We start from the raw sequence: 24,659 nt of genomic DNA on the forward strand, positions 1-24,659 counted from the left end.
TACTTACACATACACACATATATGAATTTATATAGACAATATCAACATGAATCATTTTTATAAATTGGAGTGCATCAGTAAATTATTGGATATGTGTGTTGTATGGCTTTGTGATAAGGGAATTTACTATTGTCCATATGTTATTAGTGGTATATAGTTGAAAATGTATTTTTTTTATTAAATTTTTTGTATATAAATTTAAAACTACTGCAAAACTTTCCCATTTTTAACTTAAAAATATAAAGCTCATAATATAGAAATATATTTTTATCATTTTCCTGTTTTATTTATATATTTTGCAAAATAATATGTATATTATGTTTCCTGTTCATTTATATTTTTAAAATTATTTAGATTTATAAATTTGGTATTGTTCTGAGTAAGTGTAGAATTATTTTATACTATTTTAAATTATTTTTTATAATATAACTATATTATAATTTCAGTATTAATTTAGCTATTATAATACAAATTATACATTCTTTAAAACAACCATAATTAAATGTTTCCAAGATGAAAAAATAAAACATCCAACTGTTGAAAATGTGCTTAATATATTTTGTGAACAAAACGTGCATGATTTTTTGTGGAATTAATATTCCCTTTAAAATATGAAATAAATTCGCTATTAATTATAGCTTTAAAAATTGTGGCAATTTTTATTATTCCTTTAAATATTATTTTACATATATTATTTTTATCATTTAACAAGTATTTATTATATATATATATATGATATGCTCATTTTAATATAATGCATATCCATACATCATTTGAATAGTTACAATTAATTTGATATGTATGTATGTTATTTATTTATTATTTCTCTCTTGAACTTTGTTCACCCGAATAGCACTTTTTAATTTGGTAAACTAGTACACTTTCGAAAAATGCAAACACAAAAAAGTAATAACATCATTAAGTTTTTGGAAAGTGTTTTATGTTACCATTTTTATTTCTTACACTTTATTCTATTACTGATTTATTTTTATAGTGTGTATGTGAAGTGATAATGTTTTGTAAAACCATTTAAAAATGAAAAAGGCACATTAGCCTAATAGAAAATTAATCATTGCTTTTTTATATCAACGATAGAAATATTTTCCACCTATTATTTTTTTTAATGTTTAACACATCACTATCATTTTATTGTATTTTTATATATTTTTTTAATATTTTTTTGGCATATATATTTTTCAAGATTTGTTTATACTGGCTTATTTTATTTATTTAAAAAAATACTTTTTATTCCGTTTGGATCATTTTCTATCTTGTTAAAATAAGACATAGATGATGTATATATAATATGTATATAATAAATATAAATAATTTAATAAATAATTAAACAATTATAAACATATATATGAGAGGGAATAGTTAAATACAATGCTAGCAAATTATATATTTTTTTTAATTAGATAAAAATTAAATTATATATACGATTAGTACAATGAATTATGTTTTTCCTTTTAACCTGCCAAATAGGCTATTTTAAAAGAATTAACTCTTAAAAAATAATTCATTTATTAGACATAATTAATAAAATATTAATAATAAATAGTAATGAATAACAATAAAATAATAGCGAGATAATAATAGAAGCAGCGAAAAGGGATATAATAAAGCATTACACATAATGCCTATATGCAAAGTCATAATTAAGTTCAAGAAAAAGAAATAAAATAACCAAGCTTTAAATGGGATAAAAAAAGTTAAATTATATATATCCAACCAAAAAATTGTAAAAAGTCGAGTAGAATAACAAGACAATAATAAAATTATTGATATAAAAAGATGATTAAAGAGGAACTAAATTTTAATGGGCGGCTAGAGAAGCTAATATCACATGTACTAAAAAATATAGATAATGAGCCATATAAATTTGGAGATAATGTGAATAAAAATGTATATGCGCCATTTTATGAGATATATGGGAAAGAAAGTCATATAGAAAAGTTAAGTTATAATGAGATTTTAGAAAAGCATAAAGATAAAAAAAATATCCACAAATATTTATTTTATATGTTTGAATATGTTCACAATAAGATAAATATAAGTCATAATATAAAATATGTAAATTTTTTATATCTTATTTTGAGATATATTACATATTTTTGGATGTTTTTATCAAATAATGATAAATTGGCTTTAGTTTTTTATTATCATTTTAAGTTTGCAGAACTATTATTTAATTTGAAAATCCTTAAATTTTCGTATTTTTTAAATATATATGGTGTACAAATTTTTTTCAATATTAAAGCTAAATTAAAAATACAATTTTTGACAAAGGACATAAGTGAGGAATCTGCAAGCTCCTTAATAAAAGTCGTTATATCAAATTTAAATAAAATAATTTTATTAGAAAATAATAATATTATTAGCATTTTAAAAAAATATAATTTTATTAAATTTAACAAGACAAGTGTAATTAGTAATATAGGTACAGATAATAACACCCACATAGACAATAATAAAGAAGTAAATAATAATGATGCTTCAAAAATAAATAAAATTTCGAAAGGGGATGATTCCTCTAATATACAAGCAGAAAGTAGTTTATATAATTATTTATGGATAGGTTACTTTGATGAAAATGGCAAAAATGACAAAAATGACAAAAATATATTGAATGGAAATAGTTATAATACTCATAATATTGAAAAAAATGGAAAAACGTCTAATAATAAAAAATCATATTCTTTACTATTAAAACATGACAATATAAAAAATAAATATAATAATATATTAGGGTTTAATGCTCTTTCAATTAATAGTGCCTATAATATATTTTTAAACTTTGTTCAATTATTTTTTAAAATAACATTCTACGATATTAATACATTTTTACCGTGTCTAAATATATTTAATTTAGATAATTTTTTGATTTATTTTCATATTTACGAAATACTTTCATATCTTGAAATTCTGGAAAAAAAAAACACAACAAATGAAGTTTTGAAAGGCACACAAATTGTATCAGGCAAATCTGATAAAGATATGGACAATGTTTACAAGTCTTTGGGTCCCAAGTTAGTTGGAGAATACAACAAAGAAAATTTAGTCAATGATTGTGTTTTTTTAAATGTTAATAAAAATACTAAAAAAATATTATGGAGTATTATGTTTGATGAATTACGAAAAGCATTTTGTTCAAATGTGAAAAATGTAAATTATACATTAAAAATTTTTAAGTTGACTTTTAGTTTTTTTTTGTTTGATGAAAACCAAACATTAAAATATGCAAACAGTATTGAACAGTCTGAAGAGTTTGTAAAAAAAAAAGAATATAATTTTACATTTATATCTCAAATATATTTTAAAGAATTGCTAAAATTTGCAATATCTTTTATTAACAGTTTAAGATACTCAAAATCAATAACATATGAAATAGTGTATAAAGCTATTTCATACGTATTTTATATGATATCAAAATTAATATGTAATTCAAATAATGATAAAAAAAAATATATTTTGGTTAATAATGAAAGTAACTTGAGTCTTATATACCTCATTTCATGTGTGTATAAATATTTTAAGAAATTGTATATCGATAAAAATGAATTGGAAAATGGTGGGGAAAACAATACCAATAAGGGAGCTATGGATAAAAAAAATGTGAATAAAAAAGAATATACTAATATAGACCATAAGAACAAATTAAAATACTCTTTTGTATTACTAGAAAAAGTTTATCAAAAAGTACAGGAATGCTTATATATTTCATTAACAATAGATGAATTTGTTCAAGAACAAACAAAAGATAATATTCCTTCAATCGAAGAAAATATTAGAAATAGCTCTAAAAAGAATATTCCAGAAGATTACATAAATGTATGTAATTTATATGCTTGTTTTATTATAAAATTAAATAAGATAAATATGTTTTACTCTAATTTGGATATTATAAAAATTTTGATGGAAAAGGACAAAAATATATACAGAAAATATATATATACTATAAATAAAAATAATGAGAATTTTATCCGATTTGTTTCCTTTTTACTTAATATACATTATGAAGAAAATCAAAATGATTTGGTCTTAAAAAAATATATAGCAAATTTGAAAGGCCCCAAAAAATATAAAAGTAAAAAACTGATTAAAATTATGAAACCTTATCATTCCCCATTAAAATATATCATTCTGAAGGATGAAATGCATGAAGATGAAGAGAAAAAGAAAAAATACAAAGAAAAAACAAAAAATAGAAAAAGAAGTGAAAACAAAGAGGGACGCATAAGTGAGTGTGAACAGAATCAAAGCAGATTTAATAAATCTATAAAATCAGAAATCACACTTAAAAATGTGTCTAATAAACATAATTATCGTAGTAGTATTTTTCAAAATGATGAAGACTATTTGTATAAAGAAAACAACCCTTTCAAAGAAAAAATTGAAAGCGATGAAAATGATTTATTCCGAAAATGTTCCTATAAAACAAACAGAGGGGATGCATATAGCGATTCGAACAATAGTGATGATAATAAAAAAACAAGTAGTGAAAGTAACAGTGATGATAGTATTTCTAATGAAAACATATATAGTTCAGAAAATTTTGGTAATATGGAAGAAAATATAAGATATAAACGTGATATGCTTCTTCTCGAAAATTCTCTATTTAGAATCGATAAAAATATTTTGAAAAAAATAAATATCGATTTTCTAAATGTGTGTCATAGCATTATTTTATCCGTCAAAAGATGTATAATAATATCTGATAGTATTTATGAATATTTCAAAAAATATGAAGAATATGATCCAAATTTCAATATATATATTTGTAAGAATATTTTTTCGAATTTTTTAAAACTTAACTTTTTAAATATAAGTATATTTTCATATGTTTGTGTTAAATTGGGATATGATGATATTTTAAAACAAATGTGCAACTCATCTTTAATATTTTTGTCTTATAGCATATTTGAAAAATATATCAATTTTGTATTAAATCAAGATGTGGAAAAATTAAAAAAACATAAAAATATTTTGCATTTTAGCACAAACAAGCTAAGAAAAACAGAAAAAAACAGTATTATGAAAGGAAAAGGTATCGAGAACAAAAACACCGATAATGATGGTGGCACGAAAACAGTTAGTTCTGCTACCAATTCTATATATTCACATTTATATCTTGAAGATATATATGAAATATTAAAAGATAGGGATCATGATTCATGTGAAGATATGTTTTTATCAGATAAAGATGAATTTACAGAAACTTTATATTTAAATGCTCTTTTATTTGTTATTAATGTAATATCGATATGGGAAATGTATTTAGAAATACCAATAGAAGTATTAAACAAAATGAAATATACATTTTTTGAATTATTTTATAATACTACAATTAAAATTATACAATTTATTAAAAAACGTAATGGATACTATTTTATATTAAATATATTAAAATTCGTTTATTTCAAATTTATAAGTTTACCATTTAATCCTATTAATACTTACACATCAATTAAGTTATATGACTTTTATGAATTTCTAATTAACGAAAATTCTCCTCCTATACAAAATATTGATAATAATCCATTTGATGATGAAAAAATAAATATAAATTCTGTTAGTCCAATGAAATTTTTGAAAAACGCTTCAAATTATGAAAATAGAGATGAATTCACATCGAATGTGGATGATAATAAACAATTCAGCATAAGGAAAACCACATGTCCAAACAATTTATATTCTGATAAAATAAATAAGAATATACACGATATTTCAAATTTTAACAACTTAAGTGTTAGTAACAAAAAAAAGCGAATAAGTATGGGAGGATTAGTTCCTGTATTTTTAAATAATGAAGATTCAGAAACAGAAAAAGAAAAAGAAAAAAAAAAAAAACGGAAAACAAATAATGATTATTTATTTTATAATAGCAATCTAGATAAAGATCCTGAAAAACTTTCAATAACTCCTTCAAAAATAAATGTCTTATTCAACAATAATGAAAATTTATTTACTAGTGTTAATAAAAATGACCAACAAAATTATTATGAAAATAATAACGAAATGACACCTAGGCGTAGTAATTATAAAAATGCAAATGAGCAGTTTAGCTTTATTGATGATAGTGCTATGCATGTAACACCACGAAATGATTTTTCGAATTATGCAGATGAAGATAAGGGGGATCAGGCTTGTAATAATATTAATAACGAAAAGAATAACACAAGTATTTATAGGAATACGTATTTGAACAATTATTACATACCTCATATTGACCTTCTGTTTATTATTTTAGATATGATCATATATTATTATTTTGATAAAAGAAAATATAAAAAAATAATATTAATTGTTAATAATTTGTTTAATAATATCATTAGAAAATGCGATTATAACACAAAAGAATATTTAAGGTCGTCTATTTCATATATTTATAATTATTACCAACAAATGAATATATGCAATAACAAAATAAATCCACATTGTTGTATGGTTATTAAACATCTTTTATCTATTTATACAAAAGCAAAAATATGTCTTTTAAATAAAAAAATTAAGAAACACTTATCTTATGTAAAAGAAAAAAGTACAGATGATGAATCTATGAAATTAAATTATAATGAATTTTATATAAATTTTATTAACCATAATTATTGGAAATATATATTTTATTTTGATAGTATATCAAAAATTGATTACCAATTTTATAATAATGAACAAAGTGGTAATCAAACAAATACACACACACACACAAAAATGACAATGATTAACAATTTGTTATCAATACATATAAATACGTTGCTTTTTGCAATATTATATGATAATTTGTCAAAATATGTTACTCATAATTTTATATTTTTTTTTAAATTCTTAACATTTTTTTATAACAAAGTATGTATAGATATCTTGAATTTAATCAAAAGTTCACATAATTTGGAATTTAATATATATAATTTTGAAAATGATATTACTTATCCAAATCAGGACGAGCATATATTAAACAAGTTAAGAACATACTTATATAAAGATAAGGGTGTAATGAAGGGAAGTAGTATCGATGTTTCTCCATACAAAATTCAAGATATAGATAAAACCATAGAAAAAACTGACAGAAATATAAAAAAGGAAAAAATTCAAAAAGATAAAAAAAAACATATTATTCTTATGGATATTGACGAATTGCTCATTACATATGTCCACATAAATTTCATATTTTCGAGATATTGCTGCTATGTTATGTTTTTTAAAAATATATATGCTCAAAAATATGAAATTATATTTAAGCGTAATGCTACGAATGATTATTTTACTAAATTTAAAAATAATAGAGATTTTTTTGATTTCTTTGAATTTAAAGGACAGGAAAAAGGAAATGATAAAAAATGTGTTGACGACAAATATGAAGATAGTAAATATAGTAATGAAATTAGTGAAAAAACAAAGCAAATACCTTCAATAAAAATTAACCATAATAGCAAAAATAATGCGATATCCTATTCTTATAAAACAATTTTGAACGAAAATGAAGATCTAAGCAATTCTGATAATACTAATGATTCTAAATCTACTAGTATTTCAGTAGAATATAAAAACGTTTCAAAAGACTTAGATTATGTGTTTTTAGAGTTCATTTTAGAAATTATAGGATGCATAGATATATATGACATCTATAAAAAGATCCTAAAAAATTGCTACTATGTAATAAAGGCAGAAATGTTTTATAATTATATTTACAATAATATTGAATCGCTAAAAAGATTTTCTTATCTTAACAATGTCTATCATTTATATAAGTTATATTACTACATTTTTGTCTGGCCCAATAGTGGCAAAATTCACAACAATTCCATTTGTAAAAACTCAGATGCTACATATTCAGTTGAAACAAATGGAATGTGTAGAAAACATAACGAAAAAAGGGATCGGATTAAAGAAAATAATGATATTTTTTATATTTTTGATCTGAATAATGTATTGAGAGAAAAGTTTAGTAAAAAATATATAAAACTTATGAATGAAAATGATTCTAATTTAGACTACACAACTGATCGTGGATGGTCTAGTGACAATACTTCTCTTATAGATGAGAATAAGGATGTGGGCAAATACAAAAAAAAAATATTGGATAATAAAAAAACATTGCACCATTTAAACAAAACTATAAATAAAGATGAAAATTTTGATGATGAAAAGGATTATTTTTTATGTGGCATATATAATTTTAAATTGAAGTTATATCACCCTAATTACAATGAAATGGAAAAATATATTGGAAATATTAAAAAAGACGATATTTTTAGTACTTTATTAATTATTAATAAAAATTATTTATTGTCTTTAAAAAAAATATATACAAAGCTAAATAAATATGTTTATAATTATATTTTAAGTCTTTATTATATAATTTTATATTTTTATTTTGATGACCATATTATAATTAAAAAAAAACTGTCTATTTATTACATTATGAATATGTTTCAAAAAAAATATAAATTATTTTATAGCAAACTTTTTGACAGAGAAAACGATCTTCCATTATTTAATCAAACTACTCGTACTCCAAATTATTCATCTTCTTCATCTGGTTCATCTTTTTTCAATTCATCATCAGATTCTTCTGTCTCAGAATCGATTAATCAATCACCACACTCTTATGATAATACGCTTGATAATAGAGAGATAAAATTAAACGAGAAAAAAAGTGATTCAGAAATATTTTTCAAATTATTTAAAGTAAAAGATTTAAAAAAAAATATATATCTGATTTTTGAAATTTTTAACAATATATACGATGAATATTATGGGGACATTTATAATAATTCAAATATTGCCAATCATATTGTAACAAAAATAGATATAGAAATAATTGCGTATTTTGGAGAAATATACCAAATAACATATATGTATAAAATGTATAAATATTGCATACATCTTTTGATATTGTGCATTATTTTCACATCGAAAATTTGGCTAGTTTATATATTTAGCGAAAAAACTCCGTCCAATCAATTTGATAAGAATGAAAATGATTATAAAGAATTTTTTGGATTATATTATCATGGTCAAGATGAGGAAAAAAGGAAAATAAACTCAAATGAAAACAGTATTAACACGAAAAAAAGAAAGAGCAAATATAATAGAAATAGTATAATAAATATGGATAAAAACAATATTAATACGAAAGATAAGAAAATTGAACATGTATTAACGAATAAAAGAACATATATACTAGATATTGTATATAAAAAAATTACAGAAAATATAAATGACAATAATATTAAAGAGATATATAATAATCTACACAATTATATGCAACAGTTAATTATGTGTACATCTATATTTTATATAACATTTATTTGCTTTGAAAATTTATATAAAAATAAATGGAATTTATTTTTTTTAAACTCTGCAAATATTCTTTATCTTTATTATGTCGATTTTAGTGAATATGTGAAAAGTTTTTGTAAAAAATATTGTGATGATCAATTACATGTCTCCAATTTATTTATTGATCATTTCCATTTGGACTTGATCAATTTGAAATTTGAGGCCTATGTCAAGAGCAGCTCTTATAAGACAATGCTAAAACAGAGGACGAACAAAAAAGAGGCATCAGCAAAAAATAATTTAGAAAAAAAAATACAAAGTTTGGGATTAAATTCCAAATATACTGATGCGATAAATGGAAAATATTCAAAAGAAAGCAATACTACTATGAAATATCATAATAAAGACATGACACAGTTGTATGATGACAAATTTAATGATCAAAGCAATGATTCCAGATACATATACACAAAAAATGAACAAGATAAAATGAACAATAATATGATTACATGTTATCATGAGAATGAAACAGAGAATAAATATAAAAATGGTAACTTAGATAAGAAAAATACAAATTGTGAAGGAAATGATAATATATATTCAAAATATTTGTTTTTGGATTATTACGATAAAAATGGGATAAAAGGTTGTATAAAAAGCTTAAAAATTATAGAGCAAAAATATCAAGACAATTTAATGGAATTTGTCCAAAATAATATTTGTTTATATTTTAATGTTATAAAATATTTATACAAAAAAAAAAAAAAATATTTAAGTCTTCCTATATATAGTAATTCTCATATAATTTCAATTATATCAATGATGAAATTTTCAATGGTAAATTATTTTACCATATTTAATGTATCTTGCACTTTTATGTCTCTTACCTTTGAGCGTCCAGTATATGAATTTGATGGTGAAAGTATTGATAAGTTTAAAGATGTAAAAAAAAAAAAAAAAAAAAATGATTCAAAAAAAAACAATAATAATAGTAGTTGTAATATCCTAAAGTCGATGAAAAAGCTTTATTGTAATATGTTTTTAAACAAAGACATTTTTAGTAAAATAAAATTCATAAATACTTACTATAAAAAATTATCAAAAATTTTGTATAAAATAAACAACTTTTTTCTTAGTTATGACTATTTAAAAAAGGGAGTACTATTTGTGTGTAGTTTAATATACTATCCCGAAATTATTCATAATTATTATTTATTATCGAATATTATCTTAGCTAGTGGTAAAGAAAGGATTGAGTTGTTAACACAAGAAGAAATGTTTTTCGAAAATTTAAATAACGATCTAGCTATATATGGAAAAAATAATAATATTAATCAGGACATAGAATCTGGATGTGATGAAAATGAAAGGGAAATAACAAATGTAAAGGATTTAAAAACTTATGAAGATCAAGATTTTTATAATATTAATTATAATAAAACTCCTATAAATACATATTTAACTAAAAAAAATGTATATGAATATAAAAATTTATTAACTAGGTTTCTCGACTATTTAAAATTTTTATTAAAAAATCCTGATCATATGAATATTTTTTCCATAAAATATAAGCGAGAAATTTTACATATTTATTCTTTATTTGTATTTAAAAAAAGACAAACAAATCATTACATAGGTAGTAATAAAAAACTGAGCAATACTAGAAAAAATGATTACGTTTCCGAAAAATCTGTTGATAATTTTAATATAATCGATAAAGATGAAAGTAATAATGAAAAACTCGGAAAAAGGACATTTGCATATTATGAAAAAACAAAAGAAGAACAAGATAAACAAATAGGAAACAAAGAAAAATTAAATACCACATGCACTGATAATAATTACAATGTGGAAGGAAATAACTTTGTTGAAAATATATTAAAATGCTTTAACAATTGTAAAGATAAAAAGAAGGAAAAACGAATATTTTTTAATTTTTTTTGGGAAAATTTATTCCTTATGAATAACAACGACACTGATTTATTTAACTCCATAATTGACAACGAGGATAAAATAGCACACATTGTAACCACGTATGCAGTTAAAGATATGAACAAACTTAAAATCAAGAATATTGAGAAGGATTGCGTATATTTTAATAATCACTTTGGTAAAAATGGGTCCCAAAGGATAATTAGCAATAATAAAAGTCATGATAAAATGAAAAAAGTAGACAATATTAAACCAACAAAATATGAAGAAAAAAATAAAAATGGTGAGGGTAATTGCCATTACTTTAGTGATTTTATAGCATCAGACAAATCATTTAAATTAAACGATATGTCAGTTTTAAATTATTTGTATTTAAATTATGAATTTGATAAAAATATAACATATTTAAATAATTATATAAATAATAGATTGTTTACTTATAAATGTAAAAGAATGAATTCCTATTTTATAAAAATATTATTATATTATATAAATTTAATATTTTTAAAAATAAAAAATATATTTTGTGATGACTGTATATATACAATAAAAAAACAACAGTCCCTTAATTCATCGGCTAATAATTGCTCTTATAATGTTTTTTTTTTCTTGTTCTTAAATATTATTAATAGATTTAATCTATCAAAAGAAAAATTAAATTCAATATTTAATAATTATTTTCCAGGAAACACACACTGTGGCATGTATGCTAATATATTACAAAAAATAGAAAATGAACGTTCAGAATATAATACTTCAAAATATGGGGATACTACTAAAGACAAATATATATATTTAGATAGGAACATCTTAAATAATAAAATGAATATTGAAAAAAATGATAAAATAAATATTGAAAAAAATGATAAAAAAAAATATACAAAATCAAATGAAAACGACAAATACCACAATAATTATAACAAAGAAATGTTTCTTAAATTGGTAGATATATTTTTATATCCAGAAAAACGTTGCAGCTACTTCGAGATACTAACAATTTGCTATCAGTTCTTAATTAATATGAAAGATCCAAAAAATAAAGTTCATAGAAAAAAATTTAAAGGTAAAATGTATCATCTGTTGAAAATTATTATTGAGAACAAAGCAAAAATAAAACAAACTTTTCTTTGCAAAAATATGGAAAAGGAAAACAATAACTTCGAAAATAGTGGTTTTGATCATAAAAGCGTAAATGAAATAGACAATACAAATGAAAGCACAATTTTTCACCTACAAACAGCTTTAATATATTTATCTCTAGCATTGTATAACACATATAAAAAGTCTTTTACGCATGAAATGCGAAAAGTTGCTCAGTTTTTTTTAGATTTTATTTTTTTCTTTATAGAGAACATAAAAAATAGTTTAATCATACTGCAAATAATTGAATCATATTCCAAGGATTATATTTATACCGAAAATAGTAAAAATAACAATGATGACAATGTGACAAAAACAAAAAAAAACAATATTAATGTTTTTGATAATGATTATTATAATAGTGATACTAAAATGATTATATTTATGGTGAAATTCTATTTTAGGAAATTATTATCTTTACTTTATTTATATACAGACGAATTAATATCATATACTATTAAACACAATATTGAGCATGAAATATCTGCAAAAGAATACTTTAGGAAAACACATCCGTTTTATCTATCTATTGATAATATATGTAATTATGATGATTCTATATATTCAAAAGAATTAAACGAGTGTTGTATTTATTGGGACTATGCAATTATAACAATGAGTCATGATAAATGTGATTTATATATTGCAAGATATTTTAAAAGTTTTTTATTACTACTATCCCATTTTGTTAAAAAATCTGCAGAATGTAAAAATACTTATGAAGAAAATATTTTATTCGACAATAAATATACTAACATTAATAATTTGACAACTACTTCTATAAATGATGAATATAATGTGGATACTCTAAATACTAAAGACAGTATATACTATTTTAACAATGCAATTGATAATCTATTCAATACATATAATAATATCGAATCTTTTGAAAATAATATTTGGAATGATAAAAATGTCATATTTGAAGATAGAGATACAATTATTTCATTAGTTGGTACAGCTCATTGGTATTTAAGACAAAGGAAACGGGAAAGAGAACTACGAGAAAAAAAACAAATAATACAAGCATCTACAAATTCTGATAAAATATCTTCAATTCTATGTCCCAAAATAAATGTAGAAAATGAGAATTTTCATAAAAATTGTGACAATGAAGGCGAAAAAAAAAAAGTAAAAACAAAGCAAAACATAATAAAAAATAACAACATTAGTAATGATAATAGTGATTGCGATAATGATACATACATGGAAAAAAACAAATACAAAAATAATAGAAATATATTTTTTAATTTTGATCAGTTTTATTATATGCCAAATGAATATAATACAGATTATTATTCAAATGATAAATACAAAAGCAATTTTCATAACAAAACTAACATCGATCATAATAGTTGTGATAAGAAAAATAAGGTTATAAAAGAAAACCAAAAAATAACAGATAAATTATTTCAATTTTATTACACCTTTAACGAGGCTAGTAAATGTATTAATGTAAAAAAAAATGAATATGTGCATGTAGATAAAATCAATTTAAATATAGAAAAATACACATTTGACGAAAAATGGAATTATATAAAAAAATTAGAAAAACTTTTAAAACAATATCAGCATATGATAAAAATTTTATGTGAAATTTTATATGTAACTAAAAATATTAATAAAGATATAATAAATTTAAAAATGTTTATAGATTTATGGTGGAATAATAGATATACATTAGAACATCATTTAAAATTGCTAAATTTAGATATATCAAATACCTTAGGTTTTTCTATACATAAATTAATGTCTACTCCATTAATTTCTATCAACATAAAAAGAAATATTACATTGCAACAAAATTATAATATTAATACTAGTCAGTCAATTGAAACTAACGAAGGATCTAATATTAAATTACATAATGATGAATCATATAATAATATATCGCTAGTTAATAATCAAAAATATTATTTGAAGACAAATTTTGACATATTTGTAATTATTTATTATTATGCTCATATTTTGAATATTATTTCTTGGATTAATAAATGGAATTCCTTTTTTCTTCCTTTTAAATATTGGGATAATGTAAATATTATAAACGTTATAATAAATTTGACAATTTTTTCAATCATTATGAAAAATTCAAATATCCATATTTCAAAGGTAAAGCAAAAATATATAACAGGAAATACTCGAATTAAGACGTCGAAAATTTCAAGTAATATTAAAGGGGAAGATTCTAATGAGGACGAGAAATTTAGTAAAGAAAAAAGACCAAAAAAAAACATGCGAGATTCTATGTTAGATAGTAAGGTAAAAAATTCCGATGAGAATAGTGACGACAATAATAATATTACAATTGATGTAGACACAACACAAATCGAAAAGAAAGTTATAACATCATATTTGCCACTTACAAATAAAGACATTGAAAGTGTCTTATTAAATGATCAAAAAAAACAACGAAGAAAAACTTCTAATGATACTACAAATCATGAATATCACAATAAAAAAAAAGGAGGGGAACATATACTTATGCAGAATTTAAAAAATTATCTTCCTCCGGGTGAATATGACCCAATTAAAAGCGAATTTATTCAAAATATGATAGAAAAATCGGATATGTTTAAGAAATATAATGACTTTAAGCAATTTACCAATACATCAGAAGATGAAAAAAGCGATAAAACGAACACAGCTTTACGCATTTTTAATAAAGATGCTAAAAAGGAGCGAAGGAAAACGACAAATATAAATAATACTAATAATGATGAAGTAAAAAAACAATTCCTAAATATTTATTCTATTATAGATGAAGAACAAAAAAAATTACAAAAAATGTCATCAAAAATTTATGAACAGTTAAAAAAAAATGGAAATAATAATTTGGGCATAGTAACGAATAAAAAGGAACATGATAAATTGCTAAAAACATTAAAAAGAATGACGATATGTGGAAATGTAAATTTGAATCGTAATGATAGTGATAAAGAAGATGTTTTAGGAGGTGTAAAAGATAATACTTTTTATTTGAATTATTTAGATCTACAAAAAAAATGTGAAAAAGGTTTAATACATTGCTCTTTTTTAAAGTTGAGAATGTATTTATATAATATATTAAATGTTGTATTTGAAACTAATAATGCAAATCCAAATGATATTTTTAATATTTTTAATAAAATTACTCATTCGTTTATTGTTGATGTTATAAAATGTGATATACACAAGGATAAAAATGATAGTGAAAAATTTATATATTCAAAAACCGTCGACCAAAAAATGATAAGAAAAAACCCAATTATTATATATTTACATAATAATTTAAATAGAATTCCTTTTGAGAACTTACAGCCTTTAAAAGATTCTTATATAGTTCGTGGGGTGCAAAAAAACGTAACTTCTTATTTATACGATCGTCTATTAAGACAAATTAATGAAAATGAAATTGAAAAAAAGGAAAAAAATAATTATAGTATTTCTCATTTGAACATAAGTACTGAGGGATATACAAATTGTGACAACGATAAAAATGTTGAAAGTGATGAAAATGTTGAAAGTGATGAAAATGTTGAAAGTAGCACTAGTTCCAATAAAAATAAATATGATAATAACCAATTTGGTAAGAATTACATGGCAAGAAACTGCCCCCCAAAACGTGAAACTATTAATACGTACAAAAATGAACAAGCAAGAAAATCTATTTACAAAGCCTCAAAATATTTATCAGATATAAATGGTAAATCAAAAGAAACAAATAATATTGACGATAAATATGATAAATTAAAAGATAATCTAAAAAATGAAGAAAATATTTTCAATGAACAATATATGAAAAAGACAGGTCATTTTGTGTTTAATTATGACACGCCAAATAAGAAATATGACAAAACAGACATCGGAAAAAACTTCAGTGAACATTTTGACGATATAAAAATACCATATACCAATAAAGATTATATTAGTAGTGAACATGATCAAACAAAGAGCGATGAAAAACATATAAAAATAACAAAAACTGTTCAGAATAGCAAAAATAAATACAATTTTATTGTTACAAATTATGAAAAGGAGGAATCCCAACAAAATGGAAATAAAAATGAGGATAAATTAAAAAAAAATAAAATGAAAAATGAAAAAGGAAAAAGATCTAGAAAAAGTATTTCTATTGAATACTCATTTTTAAACCCTTTTAATGATAAAAATAATCCCAATGTATTACAAATACTAAAAAAAAAAAATGAAAAGCCAACCTCAGCGAACAATGAATTATCTAATAATTCGCTTATATTTAATGATAGACAAAAATTAAGTCGAAATTCTCTTAAATATATTGATGATACCAATAATAATAAAAAAAAAGGAGATGATTATAAAACAAAAAGTCTAGCACAATCTATTTTACGTTCTGAATCTTCTTCCTCTTCTAACTCCTCAATAGAATTAGTTCAAAATGAAAATGAACTTCAAAAAATATTTATGAATGTAAGAAAATCAATGAATTTCCACAATGTTATGAGTTCATTTAAACAAAAAAATGATGAATATAATTTTTTAATTCCACAAAAAAAAAGAAAAAGTGTGAGCGAGTCAGAAGCATACTATGATAAGGATAACTTTTTTGGGAATCTTTTAAATAAATCAACGAATAAAACAAAAAAAAATAAGAGAAGAAGCTATTCATCAGAACGAGAAATAGTTTCCAAAATTGAAAAAACACCATATATTAAATATGTTCCATATTATATTAAAAGCGATCGATTTATCGATCCTAAAAGAAGTAATATATTTTATGTAATTGACCCTAATGGCGATTTAAAACGAACTCAAAATGCTACATATCCATTTATATATTTTAAAAACCAAAAAAAATCCAAACATAAAAATTGGAATGGCTATTCTGGAACTTTTCCTTCTGAAAAAACTATATTAAAAAATTTATGCACAAGTGATTTGTATATATATTGTGGCCATCAAGGTGGGGAACAATATATTAGTAAAAATGATATACAGGGTTCCATTCAAATAAATGAAAAAGAATATATTGAAGATGAAAAAAAAGGACAAGGGAAAAACAGAAAGAGTGAAATACACAAAATTAGCAAAGACAGTGAAAATAACGAAAATACCTTGACACGTTATGAAAAGGAAAAAATATATATAGAACAGAAAATGAATAATTTAATGACAGACAGTACTGACAAAAAAAGACGAAGAAATTCCTGCAAAGTAAGCTTAAAACCGCCTACTTCAAAAACCGGAACAATGAAAAGAAAAACTGTTGCTAATTTTAACGAAATATACGATGTTACTGATTTGACAAAAATAAGCACCCAAAATATCCAAGACTCTGATTTAAATATAAATGGTGAAATAGATATAGAAGATGAAAATGACGATAAAAATATTATTCAAAGAACACAAAATGGAATAAAATGTTGTGTATTTTTAATCGGATGTAGTTCTGGTTTAGTTTCCTCCCATGGGTGCGATTTGGATGCTTGGGGTACCCCCTATGATTATGTTATAGGAGGGTGTATTTTTATTTTTGGAAATTTATGGAATATAACAGATGGAGAAGTTGATGGATTTACTCAAAACTTTTTCTGGAAATGGACTCAACCAAATAGTTCATCCTTATTTTATCCAAACTGTGATTATAATAAACTTAAAATGACAAATGCACGTGAAATATCTTTTAATACTTTTACAAAAATGCTAAAGAAATTCATAAAAACAAATGATGAACAAATAACTGACCAAGAATATAATGGCAATTCATCCATAATGGTTGATGACAATTTTATTACTATGGATTTGGACATATATAGTTATATTAAGAAAAATGATTTTTTTTATAAATATTTTCAAAACTTTTATTCACACCCTATTATATTAAATCAAAATTTATTAAGCATAAATCAAAATAGGAAATATACTTGGTTAAGTATCACAGAAGCTTTAGTTGAAGCTAAACAATACTGTCGTCTACCGAACACAACTGGCTCTGCTGTGGTCATATATGGCATACCGCTTTGAAAGTGGTAGAATTCTGAATGCATAATATATATATATATACATTCGTTTTAATGTCATTTTTTTATTATTTAATATTATTATACCTTCCGATGTCATGAAAATATATATTTTCCCATGTTTAATGCGTACATTTGTTTTTATTTATTTTTCCCTAAAACCGCAAGCCATGAATATGTATTTTATTTATAAACCAACTCGAAAACTATTTGTATATGAATTAGGCATATATAAAATTATATATATATGCATAAATGCTTATAGTATACCATAATATTATGTTTAAATGATAATAAACAAAAGATATGTCACCAAAAATACAAAAAAATCCGAGTCAAATTGTGAAATGTATTTGCTAGAAATAATACAAAAAAATTCAATTATCACGTTTAATAAAATGGGCATATAATATTTTTTTGGGGATTTAAAAATTTAATATTTTTTTACAATGATAAAAAATAGCATTAGCTAACTTTGTGAAAAAAATATAATATATATAAAAAGGATAATAAAATGAGAATAAATAATTGCTTAAACGAAAAAAACATGTTGGAAACATAATTTTATATAAAAGTATGTACATATTTTTATATAATAAACATGATTTATGTAATTAAGTAATTATATATACGTAAGTATATATATAATAACAATTGTTAATTACACTTTAGAAAAATATATTAAGATTTAGGGGGAGTTACAGCTTTTATTAAGAACTATAAATTTTTAATGTGCTCTCTTACATTTTTTTATAGTTGATAAAATGAAGCATAAAGTTAAAAAAGATATTATAAAATACAAAAAAAAATTGGAAAATTCAATAAAGGCTTTAGAAGAAAAAATATTTAGACTTGAAACAGAATATCACAAAAATTGTAATGTTGATGGAGGAAACTTACTCAAAGGTTGGGACAGTTATTTAAGAAAAACACAAATCGAACCATTATGCTTTAAAACCTTTAGAGATGATTATAGTGATGCATACATCGAAAGAATATTATCATTAACATCATGTACATCACCAGCCAATGCTTTATTTCAAAATGAACATATAGCAAAGGATAACCATCATTTATAAAAAATTGAAAAATAATTATAAATTAATTAGCATCCCATTATGTCAATAACATAAGTTGGAAATCATTTTATATAAGTTGCCAATACAAAACATGAAGGCTACTATTATATATTCAATCGAATATAAATAAATATACTAATTTCACTGAATTAATTGATGATAATGTAGGGCAATACACAGTTACTATATAATATTATTTTAACAAATAGTGATTTATTATGAACAGTTTTTATGTGTATACAGCATATAATATGCTTTATAAATGCGAAGGATCATAACAATTTTATTATAAAAATTTTATTTTGAAGAATGACATATATAATTTGTCTTATAGAGGTATTTTTTTATTAAAAAAAATATATAAACGCATATAGAATTAATTATAAGAATAAAATAACTATAAATATGTAGGTTATTTTTTCTTTCTCTTATATTTTTATAACGATTACAAACAAATTTATAAAAAGAAGGCATTTTCAATAAATAATAATACCATTTTTAAAATGGTATTGTAACAAAAATAAAGCATATAAAAATATTGAATTAAAAAAGAAGTCAACATTCAAAATAAATTTACGTTTATATAATGTAGTAAATAATTATCTTAATTTTGTTATGAAAATAAACTTATCCTCAAATAAATATGCATGGTCTGCATATAAATATATTTACAGACATACACAAAATATTTCATATATAATTATTATTTGCATTATTTTTTTTGTGAATTAGCATGTTATTGCTTTCATTTAACGAAAACAGTCTCTGTATTTTTAATTAGTAATATGCATTATATATGTAGATGTTTTTATATGTTTACATATTTAATAAATTTTATTTTTTTTATTCATTTTTCCAAAATTTTTTTTTTAAACAAATTAATTTTCATTTTTTTTTGTAAAACTCTTTTTCTTCGAATAAAATGTTTTTTTCTTTTTCTTCGTGGCCTTATATATTTTTCTGATATATCTTTAATATCAGTCCATCCTTTATCGGGCAATATTTTAAAAAAACGTCCCTTGAAAAAAAAGGAATTTTTTTTTCTAGTTTTCCACGGTAATTCCCATAATGCTTCATTGTTTTGCTCTTTATCAATTTCTTCAAAATTCTCATCTTTATTTGAATATAAAGTTAAGTTACTTTCTTGCTCTTTCTCAGATTTCACTAAGGTTGTTTGTAACTTAAACGACGATTTATTTAATTTATTAAATCCTTTGTAAACATAAATATCACAGTTGTCATCTAGAATAAAGTTTACATGTTCGTTTGATTTTTTATCTGTTGTCTTATCATTATCTTCGAAATTAGCATCTGTTTCCATTTCATCATTATACGATTCTATGTGTGTTTCTTTACCTATTATACTATTTGTTTCTATATTGTTTTCTTGGGATTCTTTTCGATTTGTACAATTATTTTCATCATATTCTTCTTCTATTTCTTCTTTGTTTAATTCCACATATTTGCTTTCTTGTATTAAATTACTACATTGTTCTTCCAGCTGGGTAGCTTTCAAAGGTGAACGCGTTAATTTTTGCTGTTCTTTTTCAATAAATTGTTCAAGAGGGAGTCCTGTATACTCTGCTGATAAAATAGCGTCATATATTTTGGGCCGTTTAACAATATTATTATTATTCATGCTCAACTTATTACTATTATGATTATAATTGATGTTAATTTTTTTCGTTTTCGAATGATCTTCTAGATCCATTAAATAATTAAGGTCATCAGTTTTTTTTTCACCATTAAAATCTTGTGAATATGGAATATGTCCTCTCATTTTAAGCTGTATGTACATATCTTTTTTAGCTGAACATTCTCCTAATAATTTAATGTAGGATGACAAATGATATGGGTGGGTTAATATACTTGGTATTTTCCTTACTCCCATATTATTTTCATATCTTACAAAATCAAATAATCGTTTTCTAAAATATTTATCATACATATTAACAATAAACGATCTTGAGAATGTTCCATATTTTCTTACATAATTTACTAAGAATGGTATACTAATTGTTTCATAACATCGTGAAAAAAGTGAAATTATTTCTGCATTTTGGCTACTTGTAATTACTTGGCTTAAATAATTAATCATATTTTCGTAAGAAACTTGAGAATATTTGTCTCTATACATACCTAACCTAGTTATTATTTTTAAGCATAATTCAGCGCTACAATTTTTTACAATTTTATATGCAAATAGGTTATTTAAAACATTACATGGCAAACTATCAATGTTTAATATTTTTATTGTTTCAATTTTATCATAGTTTTGGGCTTTTCTATTATTATTACTGTTTCTTCTTTTATAATATGGTTCTTGCAGTTTTTCATAATTAAGAGAATCAATTATTTTTTTATAGTATTCTTCTTTACTTTTTTCATTATTGAATACATTTGTTTCTTTAGATAAATGTTTAAATTTTTTGGACAATTCTTTTGATATGTTTAATTTGCATAAAATTGAATTTCTATATTTTATTAAATTTTCTTCGTTTTTCTCAAAATACTCTTTCATTTTTTCTGTTTCTTTCATTTCTTCTTCGTATATTTTCTTAACAATTGAATTACTTAAAATTGCGTTTTTTTTTAATTTATTTCTTTCTATAGTATCAACTAAATTTTCTGCATATACTCCATCTTTACAATCTTTTTCATACTCTAGTTCATTTTCTTCCTTTTCAATTTTTAAACTTGTGTTCTCTACTTTTTTTATTTTATTCTCTTTTCTTTTCATATGATCGAGTTCATTTTCATTAGAATCAAGATCATTAGAGGATGAACTTTTACAAAATTTATCTTCATGAAGACATGTATCTTTTTTATATTTATTTGGAGTTGAAATAGAATTAAATATATTCTTATCAACGTCAGTATATACACTATTTGCTGAAGTATGCCATAAATTTCCAATAAAGCTTGAATTCAGATTATTTGTAAATAACAACGAATCAATATCATCTTCGAGTTCTTCTTCAAACGTTTCTTTTTGTACATTCTCCTCATCATATGTGCAATTTTTTTCTTCATTAGACGAATTAAAATTTCCATTATCATTTTTATCTTCACCCTGATAATTGTCTTCCCTGTTGTTTACACAATAACTTTCAAATGAATCCTCATCTACACACTCATTGTTTTTATTTTCATATTTTATATCTTTAGAGAATGTATTATTTTCTATATCAAAGGTTGTGTACTTAAATCTTTTTTGGATTGTAAGTTGTTGAGCAAATCCGACTTTTCTAGGTTTTTTTTTTGCCTGATTTTTTTTCAAAGTGCATATCCCTCTTTTTTGATTTTTCTCAATACTATATAAACATGCCCATTTTATTTCTTTGATACCCTTAGTGTAATAATTTGTACTAACCGAATTACACCTTTTACATATGAGTGAATTATTATTTTGATTATTTAATAAAGCTATATTCAACTTTAAACATTGTAAATACTTAATTGATAAATTATTTTTTAAAAACATTTCAAATATACATTTATAATGTAATTCATTTTCCCCTATTATTAAAAAAAAAAATTAAAACGAGAAATTCATAAATAATATCATATTTAATAACATCAAAATTTTATTTTAATTTTGTAAAGTTTTATTTGATGATTGAATATTATATATATTTTATCACTTCTTGGCTTACATATATTTTATTGATTTTTTTAATATGCACTTATGTATATATTATTTTTTTTATTGAATAGTTAACATTTTTTGAATTAAAAAAAAAAAATTAAAAATAAAATAATAAATGTTTAAATGAAAAATAAATAGACGTATTTTATGTTTTTTGTCATTCAAGTGATTTATAATTTACGGTGTTTTAAATTTATCGTATTTTAATTATTGCATTTCAATTTGACATTCAAGAAAAAAAAAAGGAAGAACAAAGGGGAAAACACATTTACATATAATTATAATGAAAATCACTGACTTTCAGAAAATTCGTTATAATTGTAATTTGTATAAAAATTAAAATTATAAAAACTAATTTTATATTACACTGTTACCCTCAATTTAATTAAAACAGCTATTAACAGAATTGTAAAATATACGCACAGTAAATATTACATTTTCATTAACCACACTATTGAAATGGCAATACTATATCATACATTTTCTACCATATGGAGAGATATTAAAAGTTTATATAAACCTTATACAGCTTTTTCGTTCCTATTTTTCCCATGTGCTATAAACGTATATGGAATTTATAAATTCAAGGACTCTAATCTTCCCTCAAATAATGATGTGTGTGCAGTAAACGAATAGCTAAAGAGGTTCAATGATAAGAAATAAAAATGTAACATTCATTTTTTTAAGATATAAAAAAAAAATATAATAAAAAGAAAATTACACAGTAAAAAAAGAAATACTTATGCCTTTCTATATATCCAAAAAAAAATGTTTTTCGCACGTCTGGGAATGTAAAGCACATAGAATAGGGAAATCATATTAATCATCATGATGAGATAAAGCAAACATAGGAATAAGATATTAATTATAGGGGAAAAATAAATTATAACGTTATGAAGAAGATCAGCTGTAAGTCTGCAAGGTGAAAAGCTCGCGTTTATATATTTACAGAAATACACATGTGTTTTGAAAAGAAAAAAATGCACATATTTTTTTAGTGTGGATTCCTTTTTATGAAAAGGAATTATTTTTATTTGAATATTTTATGTATTATCATATTTTTTTTCTTGCGATTATTTAAAAAAATGGGAATATTTTGATATATATACATTATATTATTACAAACTCCCTTTTTTATTTATTGTATTTTTTTACTGCTTTTAGAAATATCCCATTAAATATCGCTTTATATGCATTATATGATATATGAGAAAACTAATCGAGTAATAATAGCGATCATAATATAAATAACATAAATTATTTTTTGGAAATTTTATAATATTTTACCAATATTATACATACACATATAAATTATGAGGCTAGAAAATACGAAATTATATATGTAATTTAGAATAAGATATAATTTTTATACGTGACATTGGTAATATTAATCCTTAGACAATATAAATGATAGTATATCTTTTATATATATAATAAGAACACTTGTATAATTATAAGTTTTTTTTATCATTTAATATATACTATATTAATTTTTCTTTAAATGCTATATACAGTATTAAGAGATATGCATTCATATGAATTTTTTAGCATTTTAAAATATAAGAAAAATGGCATTGGTACGGTGAATAATGCTGC

At 22.2% G+C, this 24,659-nt stretch overlaps 4 protein-coding genes across 4 annotated transcripts; 3 read left to right on the forward strand and 1 right to left on the reverse strand.

The window, feature by feature from the left end:
- Positions 1 to 1,794: 1,794 nt before the first annotated feature.
- On the forward strand, positions 1,795 to 18,339 carry PY17X_1429900 (peptidase family C50, putative; the record flags this gene model as incomplete). The annotated part of the gene is made up of 1 exon (XM_022957545.1): positions 1,795 to 18,339. The coding sequence occupies one exon, from the start codon at positions 1,795 to 1,797 to the stop codon at positions 18,337 to 18,339; it is 16,545 nt and encodes a 5,514-aa protein (XP_022812918.1).
- Positions 18,340 to 19,099: 760 nt separating this feature from the next.
- Positions 19,100 to 19,414, forward strand: PY17X_1430000 (histone acetyltransferase subunit NuA4, putative; the record flags this gene model as incomplete). The annotated part of the gene is made up of 1 exon (XM_022957546.1): positions 19,100 to 19,414. The coding sequence occupies one exon, from the start codon at positions 19,100 to 19,102 to the stop codon at positions 19,412 to 19,414; it is 315 nt and encodes a 104-aa protein (XP_022812919.1).
- Positions 19,415 to 20,261: 847 nt separating this feature from the next.
- Positions 20,262 to 22,898, reverse strand: PY17X_1430100 (conserved protein, unknown function; the record flags this gene model as incomplete). The annotated part of the gene is made up of 1 exon (XM_722534.1): positions 20,262 to 22,898. One exon carries the CDS (start codon positions 22,896 to 22,898, stop codon positions 20,262 to 20,264), a length of 2,637 nt encoding a protein of 878 aa, XP_727627.1.
- A 624-nt stretch (positions 22,899 to 23,522) lies between these two features.
- PY17X_1430150 (conserved Plasmodium protein, unknown function) lies at positions 23,523 to 23,699 on the forward strand (the record flags this gene model as incomplete). Its single annotated transcript, XM_034637695.1, has 1 exon — positions 23,523 to 23,699. One exon carries the CDS (start codon positions 23,523 to 23,525, stop codon positions 23,697 to 23,699), a length of 177 nt encoding a protein of 58 aa, XP_034493628.1.
- Positions 23,700 to 24,659: the final 960 nt, after the last annotated feature.

Source organism: Plasmodium yoelii (assembly GCF_900002385.2).
Source record: "Plasmodium yoelii strain 17X genome assembly, chromosome: 14".
Classification (NCBI taxonomy): Eukaryota; Apicomplexa; class Aconoidasida; order Haemosporida; family Plasmodiidae; genus Plasmodium; species Plasmodium yoelii.